The sequence below is a fragment of the Silurus aristotelis genome (genome assembly GCF_946808225.1).
Source record: "Silurus aristotelis genome assembly, chromosome: 8".
Classification (NCBI taxonomy): Eukaryota; Metazoa; Chordata; class Actinopteri; order Siluriformes; family Siluridae; genus Silurus; species Silurus aristotelis.
This window is the reverse complement of record NC_139581.1, coordinates 17,747,243-17,771,546: the sequence shown is the minus strand read 5'-3', so window position 1 is coordinate 17,771,546 and position 24,304 is coordinate 17,747,243. Positions and strand designations below refer to the sequence as shown.

The 24,304-nt window shown below is 38.3% G+C and overlaps 2 protein-coding genes across 8 annotated transcripts in view; both read right to left on the bottom strand.

Moving 5' to 3' along the window:
* sgsm2 (small G protein signaling modulator 2) overlaps positions 1-786 on the bottom strand; it is a 42,339-nt gene extending 41,553 nt beyond the window's left edge. For 2 of the 4 annotated variants that reach the window (XM_083549293.1, XM_083549294.1), the window contains exon 1: positions 180-786. In XM_083549293.1, coding sequence (XP_083405419.1) covers positions 180-239 — 60 coding nt within the window. In that variant the 5' untranslated portion in view covers positions 240-786. The remainder of the gene's footprint in view (positions 1-179) is intronic. The other 2 variants (XM_083549291.1, XM_083549292.1) reach the window with 1 other exon arrangement.
* A 2,140-nt stretch (positions 787-2,926) lies between these two features.
* tnfaip1 (tumor necrosis factor, alpha-induced protein 1 (endothelial)) lies at positions 2,927-19,219 on the bottom strand. Of its 4 annotated transcripts, none has more exons than XM_083549320.1 (7): positions 18,973-19,219; positions 15,426-15,777; positions 15,159-15,328; positions 14,523-14,606; positions 14,339-14,391; positions 14,027-14,222; positions 2,927-4,163 (listed from the first exon to the last, which is right to left on the bottom strand). In XM_083549320.1, the coding sequence occupies exons 2-7, from the start codon at positions 15,664-15,666 to the stop codon at positions 3,945-3,947; spliced, it is 963 nt and encodes a 320-aa protein (XP_083405446.1). In that variant the 5' UTR covers positions 15,667-15,777; positions 18,973-19,219; the 3' UTR covers positions 2,927-3,944. The 4 variants fall into 4 exon arrangements, with proteins under 4 accessions (XP_083405446.1, XP_083405447.1, XP_083405448.1 ...); XM_083549321.1 differs by having other exon boundaries at positions 14,318-14,391; positions 15,159-15,344; positions 18,973-19,209; XM_083549322.1 differs by having other exon boundaries at positions 15,159-15,344; positions 18,973-19,207.
* Positions 19,220-24,304: the final 5,085 nt, after the last annotated feature.

Genomic DNA, 24,304 nt, shown 5'->3' with positions numbered 1-24,304 from the left:
TGATCATCTCACAAAGTTCTCACAAGCATGCCATGCACAAAACTCAGAAGCCTATAATAAAGCTGCTTTGCATTAAATAGAGTGAATGGAGAGATCACCGTGAGCACTGACAGATGCACCGGTGCTCTTTTTTTTATTATCAGTGTGGAGCAGCTCATTGATATAAAAATGGCACTTACCTCTCGTTTCACGTTCCATAGCAATTTTTCTTTAAAATCTTCTTCCGTGGTTGAACCCATCGTCCCCGTTCTGCTTCACACCAAGCGCACAGCATACACTGATTTTAAACAGATTGCAGGCTCCTTCTTCCGCTCCTCCTATGTGCCTCCTTGTGTGTGTGCGCGCGCGTGTTTTTTTTTTTTATATCCCTCCTTCCTATTTCACACGAGCGTGTACTGTGTGCTGTTGAGCGCTGACGCATCCAGGAGTCTCGTTAACGCAGCGCGCGGAGCCATCTTCCCGTACCGCCACGAGTGACGTCACAATATAAAAACACGCCCCCCCCCCAACCTACCCTCCATCTACCTCACCTACCCAGCCAAGCATCACTGACCAATAGCATTCCTCGGTTCGCGGTCTCGACCCGTTGTATTTTGGGCTCCTTGTCACGGTTTCGAAAGTGGATAGGATGCATTCAGCGCGCGCACTTTTTATAGCTGCATGACGTGAGAGAGACAATGTGGGTGATACCTGATCTCTGTCTCCGTCTCTGTCCTCATGCACGGTGCTGATCTGAGGTTGGAGGAGGGATAATATTATGATCTACTCTATATCCAAGCCTTCCCTGTATTGAAGCAGTGAACTGAAAGTTCTTTTTTCATAAAAGGAAATGCTCTTACATAAGCACCCATTACATACTATATATAAAGCACAGGCTATTCTGTACGTCTACTCACCGGCCATTCATTCATAAAAAAAATCCATTCTACATCTTCACTGCTGTGGCTACTACAGCCTTCGATTCCTGTCCTTGTGAAACCCAGATGTTCATGTTCACCTCAGGGATGAATGTGAGGTTTGGTTTAGATGTTGGATTTCTGATCAGTACGTTTTCAGTTCAAATCCCAGCACAACCCAAACCCTTGTAGACTGAGCATTTCAAAAGCTGATTTAAGATATCTGGTCTACAGAGATTATATATTAGATCTATGTACTGGGTGGTGCTGTGCTTTTTTGTGCTTATTGTTTTGCGATTTTTATTTTTGGCAATTATTTTACTGTCAAATCAGAATGGTCAGAGTAGTTCAAAATGAAAGTAAGACTATGGTAACTCTATATAAGCCTTTTTAACAGCTGTGGTGAATTGAAAAGCATTAGAAAACACCAAATATACAGATTATGTTTATCTCTGCTATCCAACATATGAGGGTTAAGGGTTTTCCTTAGTAGTGCTGAACTAGTCTGTTTATTCTTCTCTGACCTCTCTGATCTTACTTATGTGGTGTGGTAGAGCTGCGCAGAACATGTGTGCAGAGGTAAAGTGAGGCATGTAGAAGGTGTTGTGAGGTGTATATAGAGGTATAGTCAGGTGTAGTGATATTGTGTTGTGAGTTGTATAGAACTGTGGTGAGACATGTAGAGATGTTGTGAGGGGTAGTGAGTTGTGTAGAGGTATTGTGTTGCAAGGTGTATATTGTGAGGTACTGTGAGATGTGTAGAGGTATTGTGAGGTACAGTGAGATGTGTAGAGGTATTGTGAGGTATGGTGAGATGTGTACAGGTGTGGGGAGATGTGTAGAGGTATTGTGAGGTACTGTGAGATGTGTAGAGGTATTGTGAGGTATGGTGAGATGTGTACAGGTGTTGGGAGATGTGTACAGGTGTCGGGAGATGTGTAGATGTATTGTGAGGTATGGTGAGATGTGTACAGGTGTTGGGAGATGTGTAGATGTATTGTGAGGTACTGTGAGATGTGTACAGGTCTTGGGAGATGTGTAGAGGTATTGTGAGGTACTGTGAGATGTGTACAGGTGTTGGAAGATGTGTAGAGGTATTGTGAGGTACTGTGAGATGTGTAGATGTATTGTGAGGTATGGTGAGATGTGTACAGGTGTTGGGAGATGTGTAGATGTATTGTGAGGTATGGTGAGATGTGTACAGGTGTTGGGAGATGTGTAGATGTATTGTAAGGTACTGTGAGATGTGTACAGGTGTTGGGAGATGTGTAGAGGTATTGTGAGGTACTGTGAGATGTGTACAGGTGTTGGGAGATGTGTAGAGGTATTGTGAGGTACTGTGAGATGTGTACAGGTGTTGGAAGATGTGTAGAGGTATTGTGAGGTACTGTGAGATGTGTACAGGTGTTGGGAGATGTGTAGATGTATTGTGAGGTATGGTGAGATGTGTACGGGTGTTGGGAGATGTGTAGATGTATTGTGAGGTATGGTGAGATGTGTACAGGTGTTGGGAGATGTGTAGAGGTATTGTGAGGTACTGTGAGATGTGTACAGGTGTTGGGAGATGTGTAGAGGTATTGTAAGGTACTGTGAGATGTGTACAGGTGTTGGAAGATGTGTAGAGGTATTGTGAGGTACTGTGAGATGTGTACAGGTGTTGGGAGATGTGTAGAGGTATTGTGAGGGACTGTGAGATGTGTACAGGTATTGTGAGATGTGTACAGGTATTGTGAGATACGGTGAGAAGTGTGGAAGTGTGGTGAAAGCTGTTATCCATCTAGTACGAACAGTGCCCTGGTCAAATACACCAATAAATCATGTTTTTCTCAATTCTGATGATTGATCTGAATCTCAAATAAAACTTCATTTGTATCAGCAGGATTGTATGTATTGTGCTTCTACCACATAATAGGGCGACTAGATTATTGCATAGAGGAGTACTAAGGGTTACTAATAAAATGCACATGCAAAAGTGACACACAGACACACATATCCTTACTCTTCATGTTAAAGAACCAGACACAGTCCACTTTAACAAACTCTTTTATAAAGAATATGAAAGGTATGATCAAATAAACCTATAATTTTAAGAAAATACATAATTTATCAAGAATCACAAATAGATCATTAGTGAAATCCAAAAGCTCCGGTTTTTACTGATTCCTCCATCACAAGTTTAGATCTCATAGCAGAAATAATGTTCACCTTAGGCTCACGTCTGTTCAGTTGATACGCAGGAAGGCACGAGTGGTACTAAGGCATCCAGAAATATTAGATCAAAATTGATCAAAAAGACACAAGGTGCAGCAAATGTATAATAGTTTCATCATTGCTATTTTCTCAACTAGGTTGCAATGCGTTTCAAATGTAAAAAAAAAAGAATCGCCAGTATTACAATTCTGAGATAGATAAATAAATACTAAATTGAAAAACACAAGCAAGCATTGCTTTTTGTGTTCACATTGTAGGATAAAAAAATGCTGGTTATTTAAAAAGTGGTATATCAGTCATTTCAATTCTAGTGTCTATATAGAGAGGGAAAAAAAAATATAAAACATTTTGAAAGGAGAATAAAAACAATCATTTACAAAGGTGCTGGTCCTTTTCCACTGCACAACTGAGGAAAGAACCTGACATTTTTCCCCCCAGATTGTTAGGATTGTAACATTGCTGAGTTACAACAGTGGTTAGTTACGAAGAAGAGAGTTGCCTGTAGTGTGATATTTCTCACAGAATTGTCGTGCTGTGGGCGAAAGCTCACACTTTCATGCTGTTCAGTACACTTAAGTATATGTCACCAAAAACCTGGCGAGTGTGCCCCCACCCCCTAAAGAAGTACCAGTCATAATTATCTGTTTATCGCTTTAGAATTCAAATGGACCTACACAGACATCCTCTCTCACAATTCATGGCTCACAGGTTTGTCTGAATATAGTGATATAATTTTTGCTCACACTCGACAATGTGTCCTAGCACGTGTGTACGTGAGCGCTGTCAGTAGACTGTGAAGCTTTCGCCCCTTGGCGGAGAAGACTCTTGGGTTCTCGACTAATGTCCCAGCGGTCTGTCGTCGTAGGTGCTGTATCTCTTAATGTGTATGCGGCGTACTCGCTCTCGCAGCTCCACGCTCTCGTCCTCCTCGCTGTGCGAGCAGCAGTGAGCTCGCCTGCGCGTGGCCTCCAGGAGAGAGTTGTCAGGGACTGGGAGGGTCTCGTAAAGCAGAGCATTTAGCGTTTCTTCGTAGATGCGAGCCTCAGGAAACTCCACCTGAGACAAAGCAGCGAATCACAGGAGGATCACACCAGTGCGCTGGCTTTGGTTTAGATGCATTCAGCAATTAGAGAGAAAATTCAGAATCTACTAATTATTCAAGCTTAAAATCACCAGTAAACAATAGTTATAATTATCCCACTGCCATAATGATCGTGGGGACAAGTCCACCTGCCCGCTTCTCTCATTCAGAGTTTCATTATTAAAATAAACTATATAGATAGTAGTTTGTGGACACCTGACGATAAGATTCGCATGTCCATTTTGAACATACAATTCCACATTTAGTTCCCATTTGCTGTTATATTGATAACCACACTTCTGAGATGATGTTCTACTAGATTATAGAGTGTGATTGGAAAGATTTGTCCTCATTCACCCATAAGGGCATTAGTAAAGTCAAGTACTGGTGTAGGGTGAGAAGGTATATTGGAACATTCCATTTCATCCCAAAGGTGTGCAATAAGGATGAGGTCAGAGCTCTACAGCATCTATAGATCTTACACTCCCACCCATGTAAAGCATGGACTTTACATTGTGCACAGGGGCATTCTCTAGTTGGAACATGTTTGGGTCTGCCTGTTCAAATAAAAAGAAAAATGTAATGCTACCACATCAAAATATGTCCAGTAGAATTGTGTCTCCATTTTTGTGGTAACAGATTAGGGATGAACCACATATGGCTGGAAAAGTCAGGTGTCCCAATAATTTTGTCCATATAGTGTATCATACTATATATAGTAGAGATTTAATTTAGAAATAAAATGAGTCATTATAGGAAAATAATCAGTGACCTCTCTGTGTGATTCCGTCAACACCCTAAAATATTTCATCTGCAAATATTCCATGCCTCTTAGACCACAGCGATTTGCCAGGTATGCTTTTATCCAAGAATAACACCTAGTAATCTTTTATTGTGAATTGATCACGAGAATTAGTTCATGTTACCATTTACAATATAAAAGCTAAAAGATTATCCACATTCTTTTTCTCTCGAAAGTCCATCCATCCTGAAAACCTATAGGAAGAGCATTAACTCTAAACAAAACACAGGAAATGCTACTTGAAGATCACCTCACAGAGAACCTTGCTTTATCAATGATGATACAGGTTCTTAAAATCCACTCAGCTGCACCACTTGTCGTACATGTTCCTGTAAATTATTATAATAAAATTTATATAACAAGTCAGAATCAGTGTATTAAGTAAAACCTGTCTGGTGAAAACTACCATCAGGGCTGTGAATGAAGTTATTCAAAACATTCTGATCAATGAGAATCGATTAGGGTAACAAGTCAATTTGAATAGTCTTGTTAAAATTTGAATAGTCTTTCTTTCCAGTACATAAGTACACAATTTTTTTTTCTGGGACTATGTCTAAATCTATATTTTTTTAGCAGAATGAATAATCAACTTTGTTGGCTCTTCTTGTTTCAAGACAACATAAAAACCCAGAAGTGCCAGTTGCCACGCAGACCCGTTTGCTTTGCATGCAAGTTGTTAGTTGTTGTTCAACAGCAATTTGCATTACAAGGCACTCAAATCAGTTTCAAGTTAGTTCTTGACCTTGCAAGATGCACCGTTCATTGGACTGACTGTGTGCCTCGTGATGAGCTTATGCAGCACTCCTGAGCCCTACTCCAGCTCTTGTGTGTTTGTCCTGTCTTTCCATGTCCTTCGTACTTACACCCAGCTTTGTTCAGCTAGTGTTTTTTTTCACACTTTGCCCAAATATTACTTCATCTGTTCCCAAGAGTGATTTCAGGAAAGTGCTCCTATTGTGATGACAAGTTGAACTAATCGCATTATTCAACAGCCAGCACCGGGAATGAATCACTTCTGCACACGGTGCGTTTGTTCTTAAAACTTTCTGCCATCTGTCTGATTGTGCCTGACCTTACCAGTTCCTCTAGTTTTTCACAATTCTGCGAATGCAAAACATGACGCATTTTCACCATTTTTTTTTAGTTGTTTCTTTAAACACAACATAATCACAAAAAATGGGGTACGAATCATCCCTAGTTGAATTATTAAAGGCAATAAAGCTCGCAATTTGGAATTAGTCACATGACGCACTCTTGACGTCTTCAGTCAGTCGTCTGTGTGTAGCCTGACTCCTCGCCTGCCGTCTTTGATGTAAATGTCTAAATGATATAATAATAAAATGTTTGTGGAGTGGATAGGATTAGTAAGGAGGAAGTGAGAGCAGCGATTAGGAGGATGAAGAGTGAAAAGTCGGTTGGACCAAATTAGATGTTTTGGAGAGATGACAGTGGAGTTTTTAACAAGTTGTTCAACAGAAATTTGGAAGGTAAGAGGATAGCTGAGGAATGGAGAAGGAGGTACCGGTTTTTAAGAATAAGGAAGATGTGCAGACCTGCAGTAACTACAGGGGAATAAAGTTTATAAGTCACCATGATGATATAGGAAAGAGTGGTGGTAGCCAAGCTGAGAGAAGAGGTGATCATCTGTGAGCAGCAGTATGGTTTCATGCTGAGGAAGAGCACCACAGATGCATTATTTGCAGTGGTGATGGACAGGTTGATGGACGAGGTCAGACAGGAGTCTCCATGGACTATGATGTTTGAGGATGAGATTGTGATTTGTGGTGGGAGTAGTGAGCAGGTTAAGAAGATCCTGGAGAGGTGGAGGTATGCGCTGGAGAGAAGGGAAATAAAAGTCAGTAGGAGTAAGACAGAGTACATGTGTGTGAATGAGAGGGAGGGCAGTGGAGTGGTGCGGTTGCAGGGAGAAGAGGTGGAGGAGTTTAGGTACCTGGGGTCAGCAGTGCAAAGTATTGTAGAGTGTGTTAGAGACATGAAGAAAAGAATGCAGGCAGGGTGTAGTGGGTGGTGAAGAGTGGCAGGAGTGATTTGTGATAGAAGAGTATCTGCAAGAGTGAAAGGGGAAGTTTATAGGACTGTGGTGAGACCTGCGATGTTGTATGGTTTAGAGACAGTGGCACTGACTAAAAGACAGGAGGTCATGCTGGAGGTAGCAGAGATAAAGATTTTCATTGGGAATGACGACGATGGACAGGATTAAAAATGAGTTTATTAGAGGAACAGCACATGTAGGACGTTTTGGAGACAAAGTAAAGAAGGCCCGATTGAGATGGTTTGGACATGTGCATAGGAGGAACATGGGGTATACCGGTAGAGGAATGCTGAGGACGGCGTGGTCAGGAAGGAGAAAAAGACGAGGTATATGGATGTGTTGAGGGAAGACATGCAACTACAGTGAGGAAAATAAGTATTTGAACACCCTGCTATTTTGCAAGTTCTCCCACTTAGAAATCATGGAGGGGTCTGAAATTGTCATCGTAGGTGCATGTCCACTGTGAGAGACATAATCTAAAAAAAAAAATCCAGAAATCACAATGTATGATTTTTTAACTATTTATTTGTATGATACAGCTGCAAATGAATATTTGAACACCTGAAAAAGTCAATGTTAATATTTGGTACAGTAGCCTTTGTTTGCAATTACAGAGGTCAAATGTTTCCTGTAGTTTTTCACCAGGTTTGCACACACTGCAGGAGGGATTTTGGCCCACTCCTCCACACAGATCTTCTCTAGATCAGTCAGGTTTCTGGCCTGTCGCTGAGAAACACGGAGTTTGAGCTCCCTCCAAAGATTCTCTATTGGGTTTAGGTCTGGAGACTGGCTAGGCCTCGCCAGAACCTTGATATGCTTCTCACAGAGCCACTCCTTGGTTATCCTGGATGTGTGCTTTGGGTCATTGTCATGTTGGAAGACCTAGCCTTGACCCATCTTCAATGCTCTAACTGAGGGAAGGAGGTTGTTCCCCAAAATCTCGCTATACATGGCCCCGGTCATCCTCTCCTTAATACAGTGCAGTCGCCCTGTCCCATGTGCAGAAAAACAACCCCAAAGCATGATGCTACCACCCCCAAGCTTCACAGTAGGGATGGTGTTCTTGGGATGGTACTCATCATTCTTCTTCCTCCAAACACGTTTAGTGGAATTATGACCCAAAAGTTCTATTTTGGTCTCATCTGACCACATGACTTTCTCCCATGACTCCTTTGGATCATCCAAATGGTCATTGGCAAACTTAAGACGTGCCTGGACATGTGCTGGTTTAAGCAGGGGAACCTTCCGTGCCATGCATGATTTCAAACCATGACGTCTTAGTGTATTACCAACAGTAACCTTGGAAACGGTGGTCCCAGCTCTTTTCAGGTCATTGACCAGCTCCTCCCACGTAGTTCTGGGCTGATTTCTCACCTTCCTTAGGATCAATGAGGCCCCACGAGGTGAGATCTTGCATGAAGCCCCAGTCCGAGGGAGATTGACAGTCATGTTTAGCTTCTTCCATTTTCTAATAATTGCTCCAACAGTGGACCTTTTTTCACCAAGCTGCTTGGCAATTTCCCCGTAGCCCTTTCCAGCCTTGTGGAGGTGTACAATTTTGTCTCTAGTGTCTTTGGACAGCTCTTTGGTCTTGGACAGGTGTCTTTATGCAGCTAACGACCTCAAACAGGTGCATTTAATTTAGGATAATAAATGTAGTGGAGGTGGACATTTTAAAGGCAGACTAACAGGTCTTTGAGGGTCAGAATTCTAGCTGATAGACAGGTGTTCAAATACTTATTTGCAGCTGTATCATACAAATAAATAGTTTAAAAATAATATATTGTGATTTCTGGATTTTTTTTTTTAGATTAAGTCTCTCACAGTGGACATGTACCTACGATGACAATTTCAGACCCCTCCATGATTTCTAAGTGGGAGAACTTGCAAAATAGCAGGGTGTTCAAATACTTATTTTCCTCACTGTATATGTCTAATCGAAACCAGATAATACAGCTGAATTGGCTCGGATATCCGAGTGTGTAAAAGAATTAAAAGATTGGATGACCCATAACTTTCTACAGTATTATTAAATTCTGATAAGACAGATATTTTGCTTATCGGGCCGAAAACCAGTACACAGAAGCTCCAGCATTTCAACCTGCATTAAGAAGGATGTACTGTAACTACTGGTTCAACAGTGAAAAACCTGGGAGTTATTTTAGACAGCCAGTCTTTCGAAAATCATATCAACCATATTACAATAACAGCCTTCTTCCACCTCAGAAACTACAAACTACTGCTACTTACCCTAAATACCCCAAATAGCTCCTATGTATCTTTTCAGTCTTCTAACACGCTACAATCAACACGCTCCTTGAGATCCCAAAACTCTGGACTTTAGTAGCAGGTAGTTCCTAAAAATAGCAAAGTTCAATAAAGGTGGTAGAACATTCTCACATTTAGCTCCTAAACTTTGAAAAAGTCTTCCTGACAGTGTTCGGGACTCAGACACACTCTTCCAGTGCAGATTAAAAACGTAAAAATTTTTTAGCGAGTCCTACACATAACACATATCATAACCTTGTGCTCCAGAACATCTGATTACATGCACATTATCAACTTGTGCTTGTTAGTATCATAAACAGCAGCTACGCTAATTCCTGTCCACTGTTTCTCTTTTTCTACCCATCCTGAGGTTGCGCCAGCTCCAGTCCCGTTCCACCTCATGAAGATTGTGGACCTTTGAAGAAGTAGATGCCGACCCAGCAAACATCCTGAACAATCTAGAGACGTACCAGCGCCATTTGGATTCCACTTCATGTGAAGTTTGGACATTAGACCTCTTTGAGTGTTTAAAGGCTCTGGCATGGAGAAGCTGGTGTTGGATCTGTGATGATCTCAACTGTGGAGCTATTTTATGAGTTGCTCAGTAGCTCCTGGTTCCATAATCTTAAATGACTGGATAAGACTGTAAAAAGAACATTACTCATTATTTTATATTCCAGTACTCATGGTAGTTCTCATTCTCTAGTGTTCTGTATTGTTTAAAGAATATAATCACACTCTTGATGTCACCCAAATGAGATTGTTCCCCTTTTGAGTTTGGTTCCTATTAAGGTTTCTTCTTTATAACATCTAAGGGAGTTTTTTTCTTGCCACAGTCGCCATTGCTGCCCATCAGGGATAAATGCACATTGTTCACCTTAACTGTAAAATTCTGTAAAGCTGCTTTGAGACAATGTTGATTGTGAAAAACGCTACAGAAATAAACTTGACTTGACATGCAGGTAGTTGGTTTAAAAGAGGCAGATGTAGAGGACAGGGGGGTATGGAGACGGATGATCCGCTCTGGCCACCCCCTAATAGGAGCAGCCTAAAGAAGAAGAAGAAGAAGAAGAAGTGTAGCATATATTAGAATAGCCTATAATCATAATACACAGACCAGGCATAACATTATGACCAGTGTTGGGCAGTACACGTTACTTTTGACAGTAACTAATACTGTAACACGTTACTTTTAAAAATAAAGTAACTTCGTTACCGTTACCGTATGGTGCGTTACCCTTTTTAAAATGGATTTATTTCGGCTGAAGTGTAGACTACAGCCTAACCTGCTTACAGCAGCGTCGCATTGTAGGATTGGTGGATTACCCTCTGTAAACACGAAGAAGACGCACTGTAGGATTGGTGGATTACCCTCTGTAAACACGAAGAAGACGCACTGTAGGATTGGTGGATTACCCTCTGTATACACGAAGAAGACCCAAATGAGATACACGAAGAAGACCCGAAGAAGACCCAAATGAGATTGTTCCCCTTTTGAGTCTGGTTCCTATTAAGGTTTCTTCTTTATAACATCTAAGGGAGTTTTTTTCTTGCTTTCTTCTTCTTCTTACAGCAGCGTCGCATTGTAGGATTGGTGGATTACCCTCTGTAAACACGAAGAAGACGCACTGTAAGATTGGTGGATTACCCTCTGTATACACGAAGAAGACGCACTGTGGGCGTGACTCCGTTTATTCAGGTCTGTGCGGCAGTAATGGCGAGTCGAGGCGAGAGCAAGACGAGTTTCTCAAAGTGGAAATATGCTCATTATTTCACTTTATTTGAGTACAAAGACAAAAACTTTTAAGTCAAATGTAAAATGTGTCTTTCTGGTTCGAAGCTCGTATCTACTGCAATAAACAGCAACTCCAATCTGTTGAAGCTGCTCCAGGACCTCCATGCCTGAGGAGCTAGTAGCTAGAAGCTAACCTGGTGTTCTGTTCTACATTGTTGATAGTTTTCATACTTCAGCTGTGAAAGGAACATTTTTAAGAGCTCAACACAACAGCAGAAGCCACTTTAGTTTTTGATTGTGAATATATAATTCAGCTTGTTTTGTTATTTATTTCAGAAATCCTTGTGATATATTCAGTTTGTGCTGCTCTGACTTTAAGAAAATAGTGTTTAAAAATTACTTTGTGTTTAAGTCAGTTTTGTGTTTGTATAGATTATAACGCATAAAGGGGCATTAATGGGAACATTAAAGAAGGTTCTTTAAAAAAGTAACTAAAAAGTTACTTTTTGGTGTAAGTAATCAACAAAGTAATTGAGTTACTTTTTGAATGAAGTAACGAGTAACTGTAACTAGTTACTATTTTTTAGTAACGAGCACAACACTGATTATGACATTATAACATTATGAGCGGTGAAGTAAAGAACACTGATTATCTCTTGCTGATGGTTAGTGGGTGGGATACATTAGGCAGCAAGTGAGCATTTTGTCCACAAAGTTGTGTCAGAAGCAAAAGAAATGGGCAAGCGTAAGGATTTGAGCGAGTTTGACAAGGGCCAAAATGTGATGGATTCAGAGCATCTCCACAACTGCAGCTCTTGTTGGATGTTCCTGGTCTGCAGTAGTTAGTATTTATCAAAAGTCGTCCAAAGAAGGAACAGCGGTGAACCGGCGACAGGGTCATGGGCGGGACAAGGTTTATTGATGCACTTGGGAAGTGAAGGCTAAACCGCGTGGTCCGATCTGACAGACGAGCTCCTGTAGCTCAAACTGCTGAACAAGTTAATGCTGCTCGACAGGTCAGGACTGTTTTGGCAGCAAAGGAGGACCAACACAATATTAGGCAGGGGGTCATAATGTCATGCCTGGTTGTTGTATATAAGCATAGCCTAGAATCACAATGTAATAGCCTATGTTTGCAGTCTATATGCTTACATGTTTTAGGTGTTTATTATGTTGTATCTAAATCACACCACAGTGAAGAAACAGGTTGATCGGCGTCACCCACCTTTCCACTAGAGCCTGTGTGAATTGAGGTTACGCACTTGCAATTTGTGCAGGTGTAGTAATTCATACATGCACTGTAGGCACATAGTCGGGCCTATGAATGATGCAGTCTTGCAAGGTCAAGGACTAACTTGAAAACTGATTTGAGTGCCGTGTAATGCAGAAGAGAAAACCTCTCAACAAAGATTCTTATAAAAACAAAGCAAGCGTGCTCTGCATGGCAACTGAAACTTGTGTATTTGTTTGACTGGAAACTAGAAGAGACAAAGCTGATAATTCATTCTGCTAGATTTAGACAAAGTCCCAAATTAAATACATGGTTAAATACCCATCCCAATGTTAACCTGATTTTTGGTTACTGGTTCCATTTTCGATGATTCTCATAGGTCAGAAGGTGTTGAATAACTTTATATAGCAACACAGCCCTGATGCTCAATTCACCTGACGAGTTTATATTAACACAAACATTCTGTGATGTCATACCGTTTCTACTGTAACAATTTACAGTAAAAAAAAGGTGCTGCAGGTGAGTGGATTTTAAGAACATATATAATTATTGATAGGGTGAGGGTTTTTTTTTTTTTTTGTGAGGAGATATTTAAGTACCATTTTTTATGTTTTGTTTGACAGGTATCTCTAACCCTGTAGGTTTTCAGGATAAGTGGGCTTTCAAGATAAAATGTATGGCTAGCGAAGAGATGATCTAATAAACATACGATATGTTGCTGTCAACGTTGTTTACATGTTGTTCTGAGTGTCAGAATATGAAAAGACACACTTAAGATTTATGAATTTTGTTTGCTTGTTGTTCAAAGTATAACCATTGTACATCTAATGTCATACATGAATCAAAAAATATTATAATAATGTTCTACCCTTAAATAAAAAATACAAAAGAATCCGAAAAGTTTTGAAAATAACAAACATCAGTCATGTTGATCGCAAAACATCACAAACATTTTTGTGGTAAAGTTTTAGTGGGGCTGCCTTATATTCAAATGTATATGCTAATTTAAATGTTTAGTATGCGGAACCTTCAGTAGGATTGAACACCACTGAAGATGAAAACCTATTATAGGAAGAAATAAGGTGGTAGCTCAATGGTTAAGGTGCTGAGTTTCTGATCGGAAGGTTCGGAGTTCAAGCCCCAGTATTGCCAAGCTGCCACTCTTGGGCCCTTGAGCAAGGCCCTTAACCTCTGTGCTTCAGGGGCACTGTATCAGTGCTGACCCTGCTTCCGAGCAAGATGGGATATGCAAAAGAAAAAAAAATTTTTCCCTGGGCTGTAATGTATATGTGACAAATGAAGACTTATGTTCTAAATGATTATTATTAGTATGCAAGAATAATTAGAATATAATTAGAAATAATTAAGAATAGCACTTAAATGTGCAATTGAAGACGTAAAACCAGTGTGTTATTTAAAACTGAATTCCTGCACTAGTGTTAAACTCTACACTGTCACTACAGTTTTCATTTCTTTGTGGCTTAGTGGAATGTGACTCCCAGCAACATTATTAGAATAAAACCTATTTACAGAGATAAAGCGATATTCCTGATATTAATTTGAAAAAATCTGATGCCATACATTTTAACAGGTATAAACCTAAACCGAGGTGTTAAATCCTAACATATAAACACCTGCTAAATATATGAATGTAAAACATGAGAAAATGCTGAGCGATGGAACCCACATTTCCTCCTTATACTCCCGATACTTTTGTCCATGTAATGTAGTGCAGAATTGCGACACTACCTTGGTCTGCTTTTTCTCAGTAGCGTAGACAATGGATGTGCAGCAAACTTCGGCTAACTTGCGGCCCTGGCCGTAGAAGGACCAGCAGCAGATCTCATCGCCGATCACGTCCTTAATGAACAGCACACGTCCGTTGTAACTCAGCGACAACTTCTCGAACAGCTCGATGTTCTTTAGCAAGTGGTCATCGGAGTTACTGTCAGAAAACAAAACACAATTGAATAAGAGTTAAGAGAAAAATGCGAACAAAGGGAATAAAGTGGTTGTCGAGGAAACCAGACGCTTAAATACTTTCTGATGAATGATAAGAACCTTGTGTAGGAATATTTGTTGTTGCCTCTGTTGTAGAGTAGCTTTACAGCAGGCTGCAGGAGAAACAAACAGAAAAAGAGTATTCAATTGCATTATTATCTTTACTGGTGTTCACATAAAACATTTATAGTATAGGAATGTTCATTCTGATGCTTTTAAAAAGAGGTTATGAACAGTGGCTCACCTTTGTACAGCCCTGTATTAATCTTTCCTCTTCCTTTTGAGATGTGATGACTGGAATAACGCACAGAGCTTTCTGCATATTTTCCTGCAAAGAAAAAAAAATGTCTGAAGTCAGCAAAATTGCTTTTGTGGCAAGGTTTATTTACGTTTACCTTACATTTATATTGTCAACATAATAACTTATCTCATTATGAATTGTATTACTCTTTTTTCCTCAAGATATAGTCCATGGTTTTTGTCAGAAAAGAGCCAAAATGTGCAATATTAAGGTTGAAGATGTGAATAAATTCCACTATTTTCATTTATGTGTTACAGGTTATATGTTAACTATATGTGATGGCATTTTGCGGCTTAAATGATGGCAGAATGGCTGTTTAATGAGGTTAATCTTGAAGCCTAAGTCTATATGAAAATATTGATATTAGAATGATCATTTTCCAAATTGTCCACTATTAAATTTCCTTTAAATACTGACTGGTTAATTAGGGACATGAACCGGGGCACGAGAGTGAAAGCTTTCCGTGAAGATTTGGAAATATGCAACAAAATCCGTCATTTTTTGCACACAGTAATTTACATTACGTCACTTCCGGTATGGCACATGTGACATTTCACATCTCTTACACAGCTTTCTCACCTCATGCGCATGCTGACACAAGTCCACCAGCCCCTGGATCTGATAATACTTCGCCTCCGTGAGAAGCTCCATGACAGACTGCCTGCTCTTGGGCAAAGTTACACTTCCATCCCGCAAGTAGCTGAGAATCGAACCAAAGTGTTTCCCACAGCGGTCTATCAAAATCCAACCTGATAAAACACAACACTGAAACATAACCATATGTACTATAACAAAAAACATTACCAATGAATATCTGATCAATAAACAGCCTTATATAACATTCACCTTCCTTGTCGGTGAAGACCTCCAACTTGCCGCTAAACATGGACTTGAGCAATGTGTCCTGCCGCGTGAGCACTTGCACGGTGGAATAGTACAGCGCTCCTCCCACATTCAGGCGGACGTATTTGCTTCCTGCCGTGCCACGCTGGCTGCAACTCTTAATATCGGGACATTCAGTTGAAGAGATGGCGAGGACAGGGTCGGCGTGAGGCCGTAGAGGGTGCAGGCAGCTCTCTCCTGACATGTCCCTCTGGAGGTAAATGACCACCCTGCACACGGTAGGTTTGATGTTTCCCGCCGTGGTGAATGCCGCTGGGGAAGCTGCCAGTGCGAGCTTCAGCACTTCCTCACATAGCTGCAAACAGATTCAAACAAAGTGCATCTATTCAGGAGAAGCTATGCGCTACATGTTCCATGCAAGCTTTAAAAAAATTTGTAATGCAGCATGACTGTAAAAAACCTTAAAAAGATTACACCATTCACATAAGAATGGATAAGTCTTCTTTTCAAGTGAAAATATTGTATTGATATATGAACGTATTGATATATGAATACAATAAAGCAATTCTAAGATCATTAAGTCTATTTCTGGGCAGAATTATTTATTTCAAGCTTGTGATTTTCTTATTCTACTGGCAAATTATTTTGCTTCTTTCTAGAAATAAATGCTAAAAATGAACCACATTTTCTGTCAATACACTTTCAAGCTTGAAACGAGTCCAAATGGCTTGAAATGAGTTTAATGGTTTGATAATAAGTTTATTGTAATGTTATCATAGTCCTCTAGTTATCACAGAATTACTAATGTAATATGACTTTAGTCAAGATATTTCCACTTCTTTTCCTTTTTTTAAAGAGCATTAGAGCTGCAACAACTAATCGATAAAATCGATAATAATCAATAATGAAATTCGTTGTCCACGTCGGCCGCTAAAGTTATGGTTTAGCGTGACGTAAGATAACACAGCCACTTGCAAAAATAGTGGACAGTACAGGGTCAACCAGCAGCAGGGAAATTATGCGTCCCAAGTCATCCTAGGCATGGGAGCATTTTATAATAAACGCAACAAAGAAAACTGTACCTGGAAGTTATGTAAAGCAGAGCTCACAGTGAGGCACGAGCACGTGAAAAGAGCACACACTTATGTCCCGGATGAAGATGAAACATCAGCACGGTAAGTAAAAACTGTAGAATCCTCATCATGTAAAAAGGTACAGTTTAATAAAATGCTATTGTGTAAACTGTTTGTTTGTAACTTCAGGACAGTTGCACTGGATCTGTTCTGGCGTGACTCGTAAGGATCAGGTTGCGCGATCAGCTCGCTCACGACATAGTGATGAATTCAAATAAAATGATGCGAACAAACACTAAATCTAATAACAGAAAATAACAGCAGTAAACGATTCCATTTTTAGTCACTGTTGTAGTTTTCAGTGAATGATTTTGCATATGTACAGGAATGCATATTTTTCTTTCTTTTTTTTTTTAATTAAGCCTCTTAGCGTGCTGCGTTTCTCCGTTCCATTCTCTTTTTATAGCATTTGTCTACTACAACAGTAACGTATCTGTTTATTTAAACATGATTTACTGCGGCTTTACTACGTTCGAATGCTTGTTTTTATTGTCTGTATTTTTAATTTATTTATATATAATTTCATTATTATACAAACTTTAATTATATATTCTAGATGTTTATCACAACTGAACAAAATATATGTGTATTTTTTTTTTTTTTAACAAAAATATTATTATGTTTGAAGTCAAATGTTGATTTACACATATTGCTTGACCTTGCGTACTCAAATGCTGGGGTTTTTTTTTTGTTGTTGTTTTTTTTACAGAAAGTAACAATGCAGCATGAGTAAATTTGTTTAAAGGAGAAATCCCTCATGAACTCCTCATATATATATATATATATATATATATATATATATATATATATATATATATATATATATATATATATATATATATATATATATATATATCAGAATTGAGTAATCAAAAAAATATAACCGTCTGATTAATGAATTATCAAACTAATTAGGTAGGTAGGTAGGTAGGTAGGTAGGTAGGTAGGTAGGTAGGTAGGTAGGTAGGTAGGTAGGAAGGACAGGAATGTGTGTTACCACAAGTTCTGGGTGTAGTTTGTGTCTCTTTTACATTCACATGCATGTGTAGGGTGTGTTTTTCCTCTTACTGCTTACTCACAATCTCCAGCACACAAGAAGTATTACATGCACTAAGCAATATAATAAAATATGTTTGGTGTACTATAGTTGATTTGCTAAAAGTTTATTAGTTAGTTTGATACAGGCGAAACTTACAAAAGTCACTACTTTGTCACTAATATATTACTAGTTATTTTACTACAAAACAATTTACTAGTAGCTAGTTTACTACAAGTTAGTTTAGCTCTACTACAGCCTACTTTACCTGTAGTTAATTTAATACTTTATACTACAAGCTGATTTACTACGCGCTAATTAACTACTAGTGAGTTTAATAGGTCTATACAGATTTACTATTAGTTGGTTTACTACAAATAAATTAGGTCCCAGACAGTTTACTACAGATTATTTTTACTAGTAAATTAATTTACTAGATGTTTTATAAAAGCTAATTTAAATACTAGTTACTTTACTGCAAATGCATTTACTACTAGTTAGTTTACTTCATAATGCTTTACAACTAGTTTGTTTACTACAGGCTACAGTAGTTTACAACAAATACATTTTAAACTAGTTCATTTACTAGACGTACGTTTACTACAGGCTTATTTAGACTAATTACTTTATACAAATGGATTTACCTCAGTTAGTTTACTGCTTCTTTACTAATTTTCTTACTAGGTAGTTTATTACATGCTACTTTTCCACTAGATAGTTTACTACAGGCTAATGTACTACTAGTTAGTCTACAACAAATAAACATAATACTAGATCATTTACTACTAGTACGTTTAATACAAAACTACCTTACCTCTAGTTACTTTTGAATTGTGTACTAGTACACGTTTATTTACAGACTATTTTAGTGTACAACTACTTTACTAATTTACAAGTTTATTACAGGCTACTTTACCACTAGTAGAATGATTATAAACTGATTTACTACTGTTTACTTTCAGGAATTTAGTACTAAATATATATAATACAGGTCATTTACCACTAATTTACTGCTTCTTTACTAACTTACTATTTACTAGTATATTGTTTACTAATAGTACACTAGACGTTGAATAAATACTAGTAAGTTTTCTACACGTTAGTAAGTTTTATAAGAACATAAACAGCTCAGTGTTCAGAGATAATCGAATGTAAAGTTTAACAGGGAGCAGGCCATCGTTCTCACACACACACACACACACACACACACACACACACACACACACACTGGGAAAGCGAGATATGCCCACGTTTTCAACAGCTTTCGAAAGAGATAAAGTTTAAAAGTGTGAAATTAGTCATCAGGTCAGTAACAATGGAAATGAATCAGGTTTGTAAAGCAGAAGAACCATTGAGAACAAACTTCAGTGTAATGACTGACCTCACGGCTGATCAGCAAGTCGCTCTCTTGTGCTCATAGATCCAGTAAATCCACGAATCAGACAGCTTTATATATCACTTTCCAAAAAAAGTCCAATTATATGTGAAGGTCTTTATAAGATTTTATTGATCTTTTCTTTTTTCTTTACAACGACGCGGTAGCCTTTAGTCGCAACGCCTTCGACGTGTTTTTCCTCTTCTTCTCTGTCATGTTTACACAATCCAAAGAAAGGTAAAGGGCTTTCTGCTGCCCCCTGCTGAGCAGTGCTGGGAATATAACGCTGGTGGAGAGGGAAATGAAATCCACACCGAATTCCTACTTTTCCACAGGGATACCAAGTGACATAAATGAATAAACAAATATGTCGGTGGCAAAATACAGGACGATTCGACAAAAAACAAGATGTAGAGCCTAACAACACACCCTGGGCTGGACTTCGGCCCTCAAACGAGCATCATGTACATACACATTCACACACTCATTCACACCTCGAGTAGGTTTAGATTATACAATCCACCTACTGTCATGTTTTTTTATGAAGTAGGAGGAAACTATTGAACTCACAAGGAGAAGAAGAGAACTACAAATGGTCATTACCACCTATTTTCTTTTCCAAACCAATACCAAGACCAGTATCATCAGTTCTGATGCCAATAGCAGTACCAGTGCCATTATTTTTGAAAGCAATCAATGTGAATAATAGAAAAAATACATTAGAATGAACTTCTCTTTTATTGCATTGATTTTTCGAAAGATCATAATTTTACTAATAAAAAAATTTAAACAGACTATAATCTGTTACACTAAACTATGTTGGTGTAATATATTTAATATGTATATTATGTAATATATGTAATATATAATAATATGTATGTAATATATATTTAATATATTAGTGTAGTATGTTATCCCATAAAATGCCACATAATGTTTCTAGATTCCTTGGATTGTATAAGTTTTTGTGAACGAGCCAGGAAATGTTGACATGTTTCTCCTTAAACCCGTTTCTTCTTCATCTGATCAACTCAAAAAAAAAAAAAAAAAAAAAAAAAAAAGTGCTGATGATAGAAATGAGCACAATGGAAAAAGAAATATCGAAATATGAAATAAAAATGTAATTAAATTGTTAAGTACGATTGGAATTTTAACTGTCACTTTTAACACCAGTATCAAATGTCTATCATGTGTATTTATTAATACACATGATACACATGATAATTCATCAAAATGAACATGCAACCAATGCTAAAAAATAAAATAAATAAAAACATTTAAATAAAAATATACAAATATAAATGACAATTCAATTTATGGTTGTTAGTTTGTCCAAATACTTTCTGTCCTTGGAGAAATGGTGGGATCCCATTTTTAGGTCTCAAATGTACTGTTCAGCCAATACATGGATTTTATACGTTATTTAATTTTAAGGTCAATATACTGTGTTAAACATAAATGTGTTTACTTGTAATTATCCTTACCTGTTGAAAATATAAAATATTTATTTTGTATAACATGCATTTTCATAAGTAATATAAAATATTAATAATCATAAATAGTCATAAAATAATACAGCGGTATTTTCATGTGGTCTAATCTCAAGTCAACAGGCCCATGGTACAACAAAATGAGGTCTTGCAAATATGCAAGTTTACATAAACTGCATTTCAAAGCAGTATAAAACTCATGCAGGACAACAGATACAGGGAACAGAACAATAAATACACACAATAATAAATATACAATCTGGCCTCCTTTTAAAAAACGTTCTAGTTTCTATTTGTATAACTATTGCATCATTGCACTCAGGTTTGTTTTGTTCAAGGTTTTTTGAATTGTCACACTGTTGTTGTTTCATTGGAAATATCTTCTGCACTATGTTGCAGTAGTAGAAGTAAAGCAGTGGTGTCAAACTTAATCATAGAGGGGGCCAAAATTTAATACTGGGTCTAATTAGAGGGTCAAACAGCACTGTCAGAACTCAGAACCCGTCTCTGAGCGGACATATCAAGGGTGGATTCTTTTCTGCAATTGATTCCCAATGTAACACACTTAATAATAATAATAATAATAATAATAATATTAATAATAATGTAGAGTAGACCTTAAAAACTAATGAAGGATCTTCAGTCTCTTTATAGTCTTCTTTATTGCAGTCACGTTCCACTGAGCTCAATAAAAGGTAGTAACTCAATCATATCAAAATGATCAAGCACACTAATTTCTTTACACACAGAAATTACACCTCTATTTGTTACTAATTTCCTTGTCTTGGCAAAGTCTCCTTTATTTTGAGTTATCTTCTTTTACCTTCTTCTTTTTTCATTTCCACTTATCTCCTACGTTTGATTCTCCTCCCCTCTTTTTGAGTCTATATTTGGACTTCCTGTTTTACCCAAACACCCTTATTTTCTGCCTTTTTATGTTATACTTAAAAAAAAAATTTTGTATAAAACCTTCGCTTCCTCAGGTTCAGCCTAATTTTCTTCTTAACCTTCGTGTGTGAACAATCATTTCTGCAGCCCATTTTCCTTCCTGCATCTGCAATGTGTACGCTTTCTACTTTTATTCTCATTTTAAATGCTGTTTACTATTCTACTGTTATTAAAACAAGCTAATATTCTTTTTTACTAACATTATATGCTCATATATGATGAACTGTATTGTTCTACTTATTCATGTCAGTACTTTAAGTTATTATGTGCCTTAATTGTTATATGTCTTAGAGCTGACTGTGTTGTTTGGTCTTGAGCAATTTATAGGCTTATTGTCTTGTTTCTTCTTTGGTTCTTCCAGGTGCACACATTATTCTTATGTCAAGTTCTTGTTATGTGGTCAGTCACATCTTATGTCTAATCCTTTTGACATTGACCTCTACTAACTTCTCTTTGTTGGTACTTCTTTATTTAGCTTCATCTCGCAGATGTTCCGGGACAGCTGTTAGAAGCATTCTCTGAGAACAATATTGTCAGTTTCAACTCTCTCCCTCGCATCTGAGTTTGCACAATTTATTGAGCATCTATCTTCCTCAACCGTTCCAGACAATCCCTTTCTGCCTCCTCGCATTGTGCAGCATACTTTTATGTGTGATGTGAGCACACAGACCTCACCTGACCTTCCGCCCCCCCCCCCCCGTCATCAGGAGACGCAAACTGACAACGAAGACTATGGCGATCTACGCACTTACACACCTGCACCAACTCTTCCCTCCTCTCCTTATCCTTCCTACTGGTCTCCTACTGATTACTCTCCTACCTGTTCTTTCTCCCAACCATTATTTTCCCCTATGCCTTTACCTGATTCTGACTCTAATTATTCTCCCATATCCTCTCCAACTATCATGGGCTACAGGCACTTTTATCCTAATAAACATGCCAAAATATATCTCCTGCGTGGTTGTTTTATTTTATCCGCACACTCATAACCTCAGTCAAGCCCTATTCTACTTTATGTGTTAGTATAAGTTTTATTTTACTTGGAGTAAATAATCTAAATATATTTGATTATGATATAGGCTAAATAGTTTTAATCAAGCTATTTATTTTACATTTATGGTATCTAATAAATTCTACACTAATTATTAGTTCAATCTTTCTTTCGGCTTCTCCCATTAGGGGTCGCCACAGCGGATCCTCCACGTTTGATTTGGCACATGTTTTTACGCGGGATGGCCTTCCTAACACAACCCTTCCCATTTATCCGGGCTTGGGACCGGAACTGAGAGTGGCTGGGGTTGGTTCCCTGACCGGGGATCGAAACTGGACCGCAGCGGTGAGAGCGCCAGTGAGAGAGGGACCCACTATTTATTAGTTAAATATGGTTGATTAATTAATCTCTAAGTTAGTTTGATTAAAATACGTGCTAAATAAGTTAGAATGTTTTTCTCAACAACTGTCAACATTAACAAACAGACACGATACAGAACAAAACAGTCAGTAAAAGCATTACATTCTGCTCTAATGCACATTTGCCTGAGCAGGATGCTCGTCATCATCTTGTGGCTGTTCATTCATTAACGTTTGTGGTTAGGTTCTGTCCTTGGACAACTCTCAGGATAGAGTGAAGGTGTACTTTTACGCATCAGTGAGATGATGCCTTTGTGTGGTTTTGTTCATCTTCACAACAGAGAAAAGTTGATCACACAGATGTGTGCTTTAAACAGGCTGAGTGTTCTAGAAGACTGCAGGCGGAGATGAGGGCACTGTTTCATGGATGAAGCATAGGAAAAGTGTAGTGCCTACAGAGTCAAGCTTTTGCAGTTATAATCAAAATATAATATGATTTGTGGGCAGGATATAATGGATAATGAGTTTATAAGAATATAATGAGTTTAACATCTCTGCAGTAACAGATCTACAAGCTTGGCCGGCTCACCCTTTGTTTTGGTGGGAATTCATGCAAAACTGGATTTTTTTTTTTTTTTTTACCACTATGTTAAAAAAAACAAGTTAAGTCAAGTAGGCATTTACTGTTATTCCAATCATATACACTACAGTACACAGTGAAATAAAACAACCTTCTCCCAGGTCCAATGTGCTACATAAGACAACATAAATAAACACAAAGGAACACAAAACTAGCTAACAAAACTACTACTTGAAGTCTACGAGTGTGACATTTGGAGTAAATGATGGAGGTGGTAGCTTAGTGGTTAAGACACTGGACCTTACAACCAAAGGTAAGTTCAAATCCCAGCCACACCAAGCTGCCACTTGTAAGCACCTGAGCAAGGCTCTTAACCCCATAACTTCTCAGATGTATGAATGAGATAAATGTAAGTTGCTCTTATACAGGAATCTGCAAAATGCCATAAAATGTCAAAAACAGTATGAGTCGTAGACACAGTGACACTGCAGCACTAAACAAGTCAAGTATATTTCTATAGCGCTTTTCACAACATACATTGTCTCAAAGCAGCTTTACAGTAGCTTTAAACAGTACAGAAGATTTGTGTTGGTGCAAATGAATTTGGGTTGTAATTAATATCAATAGTCTAGTACAATGGTTCAACCTCAGGTTGCATTTAATAGTTTATCACTGCACACCTTGGCAATGATGGAACTGTAAGGAATGGTCAATCGGTGTCACCCAGGTATGGATAAGTTCCCTTTTTATTCTGTAACAGTCTGGTTCCTCTCAAGGTTTTATACCATCTCTGGGAGATTTTTCTTGCCATAGTTGCCACTGGCTTGCTCATTAGGGACAAACATAGGGACATACTAATACATTCTTCGTGTACAGCATCTTTCTACTTCTTACATTTCAAACCAGGCTCGTTACTTTAGTTTTAATATATTAGGCGCTGTTTTCAGCCCAGCAACCTATTTCTTGTCGT

Coding starts and splice junctions, on each gene's coding strand:
- tnfaip1 (XM_083549319.1), bottom strand. CDS start 15,666: ATGTCAGGAGAGAGCTGCCTGCACCCTCTACGGCCTCACGCCGACCCT. Junction 14,607..15,158: donor TGTGTCAGCATGCGCATGAG/GTGAGAAAGCTG, acceptor TTTTCTTTGCAG/GAAAATATGCAGAAAGCTCT. Junction 4,164..14,026: donor CTGAGAAAAAGCAGACCAAG/GTAGTGTCGCAA, acceptor GCTTTGTCTCAG/GTGGAGTTTCCTGAGGCTCG.